Source organism: Prosopis cineraria, unplaced genomic scaffold, assembly GCF_029017545.1.
Source record: "Prosopis cineraria cultivar Desert tree isolate PC_DT_omini unplaced genomic scaffold, ASM2901754v1 PC1, whole genome shotgun sequence".
Classification (NCBI taxonomy): Eukaryota; Viridiplantae; Streptophyta; class Magnoliopsida; order Fabales; family Fabaceae; genus Prosopis; species Prosopis cineraria.
This window is the reverse complement of record NW_026555332.1, coordinates 3,935,140-3,947,853: the sequence shown is the minus strand read 5'-3', so window position 1 is coordinate 3,947,853 and position 12,714 is coordinate 3,935,140. Positions and strand designations below refer to the sequence as shown.

The window sequence follows — 12,714 nt, the reverse complement described above, 5'->3', positions numbered from 1 at the left end:
TGTCCATAAGAATGGAACGCTACGATCAGTCCCCACCAGGCCACCAGTCTGCTCTCCGCAATCTGAAACGAAAAGCCGAAAACCAATTCCCATCTTTCTAGTAGCAGCTCTGTCTCTCGCTCTCTCTCGTTCGCGCTTTCTGGAGACTGAATTGAATCTTGGCCTTGTATTGATCTTTCGTCATCATCTTGGACCTTGGTCGTCTTGATCTTGAATTCGATCGCTACCATGGAGGTCCCGTCCAACTCCATCCCCGACTATTCGTCGATCCCGCAGCAGCAGCATCGTCACCGTCACTCTTCTGCACATCCATCTAACCCACCGTCGGCTTCTCCTCACCCTGTAGACACAACCTCTGTTTCCCAGAGGTTAAATCAATCTCTTTTTTCTTTCATATTTTCCCTTTGATCCTCTGGAATGGCCGGAACTTGATCAAGTCTTTTAAAATTTATGCTTCTGATTCTAAAAAAAAAAAATATTTGGCTGATGATAGTAAAATCGCATGCTGTAATTCTCAATTTGTATGCTGTTCTATTGTTTCATGTTTCGCGTAAATTTAGTGTGACAATTGTATGGGGACTTGATTGAGGGATTGTTTTGCCTTCTTGACGTCGCACGAATTTTGAATTTTAAATAATGGTTTACTTTTGTCGTCACGTTTCACATTGGAAGATGATACCGGAACCTTTACTATTATTAACGTCTTCCCATTTTATAGTTTCTATAATGAGTTTTTTTTCTCGTTTTCCTTGGAGTGATGGTTTAATTCTCTTTCGTATGCTTGCAGACTGCAGAAGGAGTTAATGTCACTTATGGTAGGCTTATCTGTCTCTCTTTGCAGTTTGGCTCGAACTCGCTTGTTACTGCCATGATGTCTTCTCTAAATATGCTTTTCCCCGGGTTGCAGGGGTTCGGGTATTTTTATTTATTGAGATTTCTTCTGCCCTGATATTTCTGCCTCAATTTCATATCATTGGACACTTGTAGGTAGTGAAATTCATTGCATATCTGGATGCGAGTTACTCTGATTTTCACATTTTGCCCTCTTAAGGACAACGCTTTCAAAGAAATTCATTTATTTCTTGTGAGCTAACTATAGCAGACTAATTTTCTGATGGCTATTGATATATGCACGTCTGCTTGTTAGTTTACTGTGCGCTGATTGATGATAAGTTCTTGGAATGGTGTTTCAAATAATTATTACATGCTATTATGTACTGCTTCCTAGTACCTTTTTTTGTTTCAAATTTTAGCTTGTTTTCTTGAATACGGAAGTGACACTGCAATCATGACGTCTTAGAAGATGCCCTCGTTTTGAAGTTTCTTGCATGGTCTCAGCTTTACTGATAAGAAACGATATGCATTTTCACTTTGCAAGCATGCTGTCTACCTGGAAATGTTTTGACTCTTATAAGCTTTGAATTATGACTTATGAGTTCATTGCTGATAATCCCCCGGAATTTTTAAGTTGCAATTTTAATATAACATTGTATGTCGCTTGGATTTTTTTTTTTTTTTTTTATTTTTTGCATTTTGTCATAAGGTCTGCAACATTTAACCACAAATTGACCTAAAATCTTCTGTTGCGTGTGCTTGAATATTAAGAAGCTAAGGCTTAACAGTTGACTATCATGGATATGATTTGTCAAAAGGTGCTATTGTAAATAGTGACTTTTCTCTGCAGATGAATGGTGGAGATCTTGGAGTATCAGCTTTTCCTGATGGCGAGAGCATTTTTACATGGATTGGCACGATTGAAGGTGGAAAAGGAACTATATATGAGGGTTTATCTTATAAACTCTCCTTACGGTTTCCCCTGGACTATCCCTTTAAGCCACCACAAGTTAAGTTTGAGACCATGTGCTTTCATCCAAATGTTGACCAATTTGGCAACATTTGCCTGGACATTCTTCAGGTATTGACTAGCTTATGAAGGAAATTGAAAAAATTGAAGGCGCTGCCTGTTTATTGAAGGTTTTGGACCTTCCTTTTTTGTTGATATATCTTTTGTTGTGTCTTTGATGATTATTCAACTATGTACATTCTCCCAGCGCCAATTAAAAGTTAAAACCTTATTTGTCTTTTTGTAGGACAAATGGTCTTCAGCTTATGATTGCAGAACTATTCTTCTGTCGATTCAGAGTTTATTGGGAGGTCTGTTTGCGTTTTCCTATTCATGAATTTGCATTGGCGTTTCAACCATTGCTTGCCTGACCAATTTGCTTTTATAGCAGAGCCTAACCCAGAGAGTCCTTTAAACAGTTATGCTGCAGCGCTTTGGAACAATAAAGAAGGTTGATTGATTTTTTTTTTTTTTTTGTCAATTTGCCAGCCTCTGGCTATGTTGTTAACTTGTTATTATGCGCAGTGTTTGAAGATGGGTTCTTACAGCTTTCCTGTTTTGGTATTAATATTTTGAACACGGAGAGGAAACTAATATTGTGAAGTGTCTAAAGCAATGTTTGGTACATGGAATTTTTTTTTTTTTGAATTACAGCTGATCAAGAGCTAACAAAGCTTACAAAAATAATCAAGTAGGAGTACACTTAGCATCATCCACCACCTTCAGACAAAATTTGTTTAAAGCAATATTTGGTACGTGGAAAAATGTTTTTCATAAAGAAAATGAGAAAAGCACTTAGGAAGAAAATGAGATAGGTGCATTTCTCATTTCCTTTTTAGAAAATATTTTTTTACATGCCAAACATTGCTTGGGTGTTCTTGTACTTCTCGGAAGTGTTGCATCATGTTCAATGCAAATACTTGTTACGCAAACACTTTTACGCTTCATTGGGCTCTTTATTTACTTATTATAAATGTTGTCAAATTTCAAGTGAAAATAATGTTTCCTATGTTGAGCCATGTAAATTTTCTGATTATGGAAATTCGAATGTGGGATATATAATTTAATGTTTCATGCTCTTTGCAGACTACAGGAGAATGGTGCATAAACAATATTTTGCCGGAGAAACACTTGAAAGCTGATTGATGCAATTGGAGTCAGACAGGTCATTTAGCTTACACACGATAGTTGCAAAGCTCTGAAGTGAAATTCTTGAGCCCAGGCATTTGGCGTAGTTTACGTTGTGCTGATATATTTACCAGAGATTACAAGGATCAGAAGCGCTCTGATAAAAATGAATTGATATTTCTTTCTGTATAAAAATTGTAAAATTGTTTATGGCGAAAGGGGAAAGTAATTCTGATGTATAATTCTGGTGCACCATCTTTTTCTCCTTTAAGAGAGATGGTTAGTCTTTATCAAAGGAAAAGGGCAAAAAAAAGAAGATAGATGCTTAGTATATTTTTCGGTTAAAAGGCCCAATTGCTGTGGAATTTTTTTGTGAGAGGCACTCGGTATTTTAATTTTTTTTTTAAAGTAATGTTGTCTTAGAACTTAAAAAAAGATGCAATATTGCTTCGCTGTTAATTCTCAAAAAACCGTTAACAGTTAAATATTTTCATTTGACCGAAATATTAGCACGTGGCCTTCTTTCTGTCCACCCCTTGGACCCTTCGCCATGCTCAATTCTCTGCCAATCCTCTATGTCTCCCACGTTGTCTTAGAACTTAAACAAAGATGCAATATTGCTTCACTGTTAATTCTCAAAAAAAACGTTAACAGTTAAATATTTCCATTTGACCGAAATATTAGCACGTGGCCTTCTCTCTGTCCGCCCCTTGGACCCTTCGCCATACTCACTTCTCTGCCAATCCTCAATGTCTCCCACGTTGTCTTGGACAGAGACTTCCCTGGTGAGATCACACTCAACATGCCGGAGCTTCGTGACTTTATCCCATCATTTGTCGACGACTTTCGACATTTGGAAGTTCTTCAAGTATGGGAGAATGATTTCTTGTTCATCTTGCCAAAAATTTTGGGCGCGAGCGGGAAATTCAAGATGCTTGAGGTCACTGGTAATCATTTCACCGGGATGGTTTCGAAGGATTTGCATAATGGAGGAAGGTTAGAGATTTTCATTCTCATGAACAATTCTTTCTACGGTTTGATCCCCTTAAATCTCATCACTTCCCTGTACTACTTTGCTCCTAGCTGTTTCATCATCTTGTCAGTGCCATGGATCTTCGCGGAATACCTCTTGTTGAGGGAGACTTCTAGCTTTCATTTCGATTTTGTGATCTTTGGGTCCAATTCTGTGTGTGTTGCGTGCATTCGCATTGTCTTGACCATGAATGTGGCCAAAGTCTCTTGAATTCTAACTCTGAAGCTTTTAATTATTTTTCTCGTTTCTGTAATATATATATTTTTGGTTTTGTCTCTCTTTACAAGACTGGTATCCCAAACCAGCTCAAGAGAACTATGGTGGTATCGCAGCATAACACATTGGGGTTGGGGGGGGGGGAGCTTCTCATGGTAGCAGATGATGCAGGGTCGTGATGTCACGAAGAAGAGAAAAGAAGAGGTATTATTAGTGGGGAAGAGGGTGAATAAGAAGAACAGAGCACAAGAAAGATGATGGTTTGTAAAAGCTGTAATTGTAATGACGTCGGTCGTTCAACACCTTTGACTTCCTTAACTAATAATCCTTAACTTTAACGATTAACCATGGCTTGAATGTTTATTAATAATAATAGTAAATGTCAATTAAAGTATCTAATTACTGACACTAATTGTAACTCAATTTTAATACCAAATGAGGATCATAGAACACTTAATGCCCAAATAGCATTTATGCTTCATGCACAAAAGCAAGTTTCTCCCTTCACAAACATTCCCAATCACATATCATAAGGCTAAATAAAACATGCATGATTACTCATATTATAATTGATAAATAAACCACCCAAATATTGAACCAAAGTCATCACACATTTGTACCAGGGCCAAAACTTAAGGCCACTACCAAAAATGCCCAAGTCAACATTCAAGCTCATATGCAAATGAATTCACATATATAAAGTATGCGTAAATCTTAGCGTTGGCAAAACAAAAGTCCAATTACACATAAACCAAAATTAGAGACTTTACAAGTGAATCTTTAGTTCTTAAGTGTCGATGCGTCTCCCCCTCTCCTTTGGCCTTAACATCAGCTAGAAAAACATTAAATAATGAGAGTGAGATTAAGCAATCTTAGTAATCAAAAATATAATCAAAGTATATTAAAGTATAGCAATTATGATCAATCGGATAGTGTATAATACATAACTCAATCTATATAAACATTTGTATTCACATGTCAATGCCTCATGATTAATGCAACCATCTTGTATTCCTTCTTATATCATAACTGAACGCATGGGCTATTAACTCATATAGGACTAATCCATGTGATTGGATTAGCCCTTCTCTCCAATGGTAAGGGGTCGCTTGGCCAAAAGCTCTTACACTCACTCTCAAACTATGGGTTTTCCTTATTTAAATTTTAAGGTATCATAAGTGCTCGATGTAAAACATCCAATTTTTAAACACATACTTAGCACATACTTAAATCTTAAGGTAAAGTTACCATGATATTTATAATTAATTTAATAATAAGAGATGTTATGGAAAGAAAAGGATCAACCTTAGCTAGATAAAAATTCAAAAAGGCTAAGTAAGAAAAAACTTAAGAGATAGGATCCCATAAATCATTAAATTTTAAAATTGAGTTTAAAAGATCATTTAGCCATTATAAATTAGAGTAAAAAGGATTTGGGAAGCATGAAAAATAATTAGAGTTGAAAATAAGTCAAAATGAGATAAAAAAAGGGTCATTTTTATTTAACAGAGATACTTGGCTGCAGTCAGAGAACATTAAGCCGCAACCAATACTTTCAATTCTTTCTTGGCTGTGGCCAAATGGTCTTGGGAAGTCCTTCGACTGCAGCCAAAAAGCTATTAGCCGCGGCCAAAGATGTCATGACAGCAACCCAATCGTGACCTTTTAATGTGTATAACTTTTGACTCGGATCTTCGATTGAGTTGATTCAAGCACTCATATGTCAACAATTTTATAATCTAGCTAATGGTTATAGTTTCATGTCAATCTAACATCAGACAAAGAATTTGGACATATAGGACACACTTTCACATTTTTGCTTCTAAAATCATTAATCAAGTATCCAAATTTCAAACCATAAGCCATTAGTCAATACGATGGCTTGAACTACATTCAATAAGTCCTAATACACTTTTTTAAATAGTCACAAGCATAAAAAAACTCCTGATACAAAAATTGACTACCTAACCATCATAAAGCACATAATAATGAGTGAAAATGTAATTATTTGCATTCAAGCTAAATAATCACTCAAAATATGTAAAACTCATTTAACTAGTCAAAATATACTTTTTTAAATTATGTTGACACACTACCATAGTCATATTAGGGGTTTGGACCCTATTATGACTACGACAATATAAAAATGACTAAATTTAATGTTAAAGATTACAAATGTAAGTGGATTTTAAATAAACATAAGTTAATATGAAAGACCTTAGTTGAAAAATATTGTATTCAAATTACACATAAAAGATAAAATTAAAGATATTATAATTAATTACTCAGTTTCTAGCTTCATAGGCCTCCCCTTTACCCTTAACTTGATCATCGCCTGTAAATATTAAACTACAAGAATGAGATAAGCATCTCAGTATCCAAGTAATTTAATCAAGTATATTAAAGTATGGCAATCATAATAATTAAGTGTTTAATATTACATAAGGCAAACCAACATTATTCACAATACATTTTTATAATGTGTTTCGCATGATCAAATACAATCGCCTAATACCATTTCTTATATCGTCTGACCGAATTCATGGGCTATTATCTCATATAGGTCCAGCCTATGTGACTGGACTAGCCCCTCTCTAATTGTAAAGGGTCATTTGGCCAAAGGCTTCTACACTCACTCTTGGATCATGGATTTCTCCTACTTGAATTTTGAGGTATTATAAGTACCCAACCTATATTGTCCAATCCAAGACTGGTGATACTGAGTATCGTACCTGACCCATGCTACACTCATAGGTTATTGGCAATACTAAGAACATATAATAATGAAGTATGCCAACCACTGTACGCAAACTCAGTGGAGGCTACATCATGTAGATTTTCTATTATAATCCTTTTACAATGCTAGGGTGAATTCTCACCCATTATAATCATGTAAGTTCAATCCATAAATGTGAATATAAGCTCATACATATCATAGTAATTTATCATCCTTATAATCACTAGAACTTGCATTTTTATTACAGTTTACATCATGTTATAGTTTACAATGGCTTGTTATATAATTAACTCATAGCCAATTCAGGCCAACAACTCATATTTCAAATAACAAATAACATCTATATAAACATAATCATTAAGCATTTCATCACAAATATGCATGCTTACCACATCTCTTCCAACATCATCAATTACGACCACTCATCATGTTAACACATTCATCTTATAAGCAATATGGGCTTAACATCTATATAAATATAATTGCCAAACATTTCATAATGAGTCATGTTTCATATTTAAATAATAGTTGAAAATCAATATATTTATTTATAAGCTCATTTTGCTCATTTCAAGCTCTCCATAATAATGCTTAAAGTATAGATGTAGACATAATGATACACTATACTTAAATTCTTGGTTACCTCAACTCTTGGTTTACTAACGAAGAGTACCCATGAATATCAAATGAAGCCTCCAATAAGCTCATTAGCACCAATAATGATCAATCTACAATCAAATATATCAATAATCACTAATGACTAATTATCTTTAATTGACTCTAATCAAAGCCTAAACCAAAAATCCCATTATGGTCATCTACCCATAACCAAATCTATTTTTAGATTTCATTAGTTCACTTAGACTCCCATTAGTCTAATCAACATCTTTAATAACTCATAACTTCCTTAGCTTAACTAATTAACTCTAGAGTTTACTCCAAACCTTACTTTTAAATCCTAAAATATCAATGGCATCATAACATAAAGTTAGAAACTTAAATAAACACTCATTAATCCCATTGAAGTCAAAAACTTAGGCAAAGTCACAACCCATTTTCGGATTCCCAAAAAATTACCCAAAAACAGTGAAGAAAATGCACAAGAGAGAAAGAGAAGAGGTTATAAGTACTTACCCATGTAATGGGAAGCTCCAAATAGACTTAATTGGATGCCCACAACAAACCCTAGCAGAGCCTTCTTTGTTCACCTTCGAATTCTCACTCAACTCTCTAATTTTTTAAGCTGAAAAGCAAATTTGAAGCTTTAAAAATCAGGCTTTGGCTACGGCTAAAGATCAAAGTTTTAGATTCTGAACATTGTTCATCTAATTAGGCTTAAATGTGACCCAATATTAGTTAGGGTCCAATTTTAAGTCCTAATTAGGTCCTGATAGACCTATTAGATATCCGTACATTATCTATTAATCCGAATTAACTCTCAATTGTCCAATTTATCTTTAATTACCTAATTAACCTTAAGTTAAATTTTTCAAGATGTTACACTTGACCCATATTGTCCAGGCCAAGATTAGTGATATTAAGCATTTTGTTCAATCCATGCCACACCCATAGGTTATTAGTAATACTAAGCATATTAATACTAAAATATTCTAACCATTATGTGCAAACTCAATAGAAGCTAGACCATATGAATTTTATCAATATAATTGTCTATTACTTTAAGGTGAACTCCCACTAATTATGCTCATGCAAGTTCAACTCAACATATGTAATTTATCTCATCCATATCATAGGAGGTTAACATTCTCATTACCAGCAAAACTTTCATGTGATCATAACACATATAATCACCAGTTACTCAACAACAACATATTCATACTATCAACACATATAGTCAATCCAATTTCATCATGTAAACACATATCTAAAGCCAATCCAGGCCCACAATTTACATGTCATAAACATCAAGAGTTCCATCTCTACTGAGCATAAGTATTATTTAACAATCATGTATGTCACTCATGTCATGTCATTAATTCATAACAATCAAACACGGTTGTAGATATAATGATATACAATAATTAAATCCCTAATTACCTTCACTCTTGGGCTGCTATCCTAAGAGTTAAGTTTAGATTTCACAAGAGAGCTACTCCAAACATAAGCTACTAGCACATTTAGTCTGCAACCAAATTCACAAGACAGCATTAATGACTAATTGTCATTAATTAATTCTTAATCATGATTAAGCCCTAATCTCTCACTAAGCATAATTAAGCATATTTAGCCTGAAAACTAGTTTCTATTAGCTTATTTAACTCCTATTAGGCTTAATAATCAATACCATTAACTCTTATTAGCTTAAACTTAATTATTTATGATTAAGGTTAACTCTAAAACCCTCCTTACTGGCATTTAATGTTGCCATTAACCAAAACTTTGGTGTAAAAGTATTAAATAAGAATAATAAATTCCATTTATGCTCTAGGAATTGCTGGAACTCAAGCCTAGGTTTGGATATTACTACCAAAGCACCTAAAACTTGCCAATGTTCCAAGAAGAAGAGATGATATAGGATTAGGAAGCTTACCCAAACCCTTGAATACTTCAAAAGTGCTTCCAAGGTTTACATAATTGAAACCCTAATAGAGCCCTTTGATTTCTCTCAACCTAAACCCTCAAAAATCCCTTCAGCATTGAACTAAATGCATTATGTGATTTTAAAATTTCTATGATGTTCGTTGCAGCGAAATGCACTCTTCACTGCACTAAACAACCTAAAATAGGCATCTTCACTTAAGCCTCAATATTTGGGCCCAACTTGACCTAATAACCTTTCAAGCCCTATTCTAAACCTATTAGAGGGTCTAATAGGCCTAAATGGCGAATCAAATCTTGATAATAACTCCCAATTACTCTGATTAATTTATTTAATCACTTAATTAATCAATTTAACCTTGGGATTAGATCTTAGGATGTTACAGTAATTTACGGAAGGCGAGCTCGCTGTTTTTTCCTTGCAGGCATCTATGTTCACGCATGGTTTCCTTGCTTTGTTTTTGAAATTGATTTTGTAGAGGTTTTGGTTTTGCATTTTGTGAACTAACTTCATTGTGTAATCGAATTAGAGAAAGCTAAGAAAGAGGCCATAAGAAAAGCGTTGTGAGCTTCAAATCTCTTGATGGAACCTGTTAATGGTGGAGTTCAAAGAGTGCTATGTCATCTTGAAGAAGAACCAATTGAGGAGGAAGAATAGTTCAATGAGGGAGGGAAGGACATGTGTTAAATTAGTTTAAAAGCAAAAACATAAGTTAATGGTAGTGTAATATTGTAATTTTTTTTAAAGTTGAGATAATATTATTTTTTAAAAAAATTAGAATACCAAGTCCTCTTCAAATAGAAATTTCAATATATATATATATATTAATGAAGAAATACTTTGTATTAGTAATAGAGTTAAAAATTTGGATGGGACGGGCTTATTCGGGCTTGAATAAGCACTACTTGAATAGGCTCGCTTTTTTAAAAAGCTTGAATAGTCAAGCCTGACCTGAATTCCTTTGGGTTATGGGCGACTTGAATATCCAAATTTTATTTTTAAAATTATTTTTAATTAATTTTTTACTTTAAAATTAATTATTTTTATTTTATAAAAATATAAAATATATTTTTTTGAAACTTAAATGATATATGGGACTCCAATATATAGTATTTTAATATAGAATGACCTAAGACTTAAATAATTAATTAATATTTACTATATTTTATATATTTTTAAAAAATAAAATTTTTTATTCGGGTATTCAAGCTAAGCCCGAACTCGATTAGGCTTGACCCAAATTTTTTTTGACCTATTCAGGTAAGTTTGAATAAGCCTGAACATAAAAAAAAATATCTTTTTTTTTAAGTTCAGTCTTATGTTTTTTTTAGATAGGTTCAAACTAATTCATTAAATTTGACTTAAATTATTAGTTCTAATTAATAAGCACACCACAACTGATGAGATGTTGGAGCTCATGGGGCCCATTAGTAGAGCATGCCATAATTGCTGTAGGTAGGTTGCAAATTGTCACGGATGATATCTCCGTGACCGTGTAAAGACCAAGATAATGAACGATCCGCTGGTTAGCCTCGCACAATATGGGTAAAGGGGGCGACATTGGCATTGGGGGTGTTCTGCCTCAGTCTTCGGGCTGAGTGCACAACTGGTCGGGGGCTGGTGCCGCCTCCCTGATGAGCCCATGGCAGGGCGAAACTAGTGGGATTCGTATGTGGTAAGGCTTGTCCTGAGAATTATGGGGTCCTCAGGATGCCGCACGGGCGCCGTGTGCTGCGCCAGACTCTCAGCCCGTGACAGAGTGGTATCAGAGCAGGACGTACTTTACTGTCGTGTGCCTGTGGGGTCCCACGTTGGGACTGGTCGACCTCGGCACCGCTCCAGAATGGCCTTCGAGCAGGTGGGTCCAAACGTGGGGACTCGGGCGGGAAGGTTGGCCGTTGTCGACTCCACTCCTGTTGGCTCGCGGGTGCGAGTGGGTCCGAAGAGTGCAGGACTCGGGTGGCCACTCAGCAGTAAGCTGATGTGTTTGTGGCAGTACTGTACGTACGATCCTTGGACGGAGTCTTTCTCCCCTAGCACGAGGGCGTGCTAGATTAGGTGTGGGAGAATGTCACGGATGATATCTCCGTGACCGTGTAAAGACCAAGATAATGAACGATCCGCTGGTTAGCCTCGACCAATATGGGTAAAGGGGGCGACATTGGCATTGGGGGTGTTCTGCCTCAGTCTTCGGGCTGAGTGCACAACTGGTCGGGGGCTGGTGCCGCCTCCCTGATGAGCCCATGGCAGGGCGAAACTAGTGGGATCCGTATGTGGTAAGGCTTGTCCTGAGGATTATGGGGTCCTCCAGGATGCCGCACGGGCGCCGTGTGCTGCGCCAGACTCTCAGCCCGTGACAAAATGCTCTGAAAGGCCCATCTTATTTAAACATGAAATAAAGGATCGAAAAAAAGAAAATAAAAAAGGTGGATAAAGTCAGAGTAGCTTAGGCCCTACTTCTTCAATCAATCAACAATAATAACATTTTCATCTTACAAGATCAATCATATGAATCATATGACATATTATGCTTTGCTATGCTTGAAACTAATTCTTTCAATAACCCATTAAACTAAAGCATATCAATTAATAACTTTTTAAATATCTGTTTTTGTCTCCTTTTACTTCTCTTCACAAGGTTAAAGACTATTTGTTCATAGCTAAATTGTTTGCATATGACTAAACCATTTTAAACGATTTTTTTTTAGTCATTTTTCATCAATAAATGGCATATCAACTTGTTTTCTAATATGATCATTATGTATCTTTTTTTTTTTAAAATAACCACACATCCATCTCAATATTCTTATTTCCTATATTACTCTTCTAATTATATTTTAATTAATTAGTTAGTTAGTTAATTAATTAATTAATTATATTATACGATTCTTTAAGACAAGACTCATAGTCATAGGATCAGTTTCAGATTTGGAGGCTAAAGTTTGGTCTAGGCTAATAAAGGCTGGCTTAAAAAAGGTCGACAAAGTCGGAATATATAAGGCTATTCCCTAACAGAGTCTACATGAATTGCAAGACATTGTTATTACTATAACCCAAACTAATTCTTCCAATAAACCACTAATTAAGACATCTCAATTAATGACTTCCTTAAATGTCCTACTTGCGAAAAGTCTAAATGTCACATCGATTTGGTTTTTCACTTTTTTGGCAAGGATTCTATATGGGCTAACGCAAGA

The 12,714-nt window shown here is 35.2% G+C and overlaps 1 protein-coding gene and 1 long non-coding RNA gene across 3 annotated transcripts; one reads left to right on the top strand and one right to left on the bottom strand.

Annotated features, from left to right (window-relative positions):
- The first annotated feature begins 17 nt into the window (after positions 1 to 17).
- Positions 18 to 3,213, top strand: LOC129305160 (uncharacterized). Of its 2 annotated transcripts, XM_054945126.1 has the most exons (6): positions 18 to 368; positions 788 to 815; positions 1,685 to 1,915; positions 2,091 to 2,154; positions 2,235 to 2,294; positions 2,930 to 3,213. In XM_054945126.1, exons 1-6 carry the CDS (start codon positions 229 to 231, stop codon positions 2,983 to 2,985), a joined length of 579 nt encoding a protein of 192 aa, XP_054801101.1. In that variant the 5' UTR covers positions 18 to 228; the 3' UTR covers positions 2,986 to 3,213. The 2 variants fall into 2 exon arrangements, with proteins under 2 accessions (XP_054801101.1, XP_054801108.1); XM_054945133.1 differs by lacking the exon at positions 18 to 368 and having other exon boundaries at positions 802 to 915.
- Positions 3,214 to 4,808: 1,595 nt separating this feature from the next.
- LOC129307029 (uncharacterized) lies at positions 4,809 to 8,200 on the bottom strand. The gene is made up of 3 exons (XR_008592299.1): positions 8,092 to 8,200; positions 7,601 to 7,685; positions 4,809 to 5,052 (listed from the first exon to the last, which is right to left on the bottom strand). It is a non-coding gene; the product is annotated as an uncharacterized LOC129307029 (long non-coding RNA).
- Between the last annotated feature and the right edge of the window lie 4,514 nt (positions 8,201 to 12,714).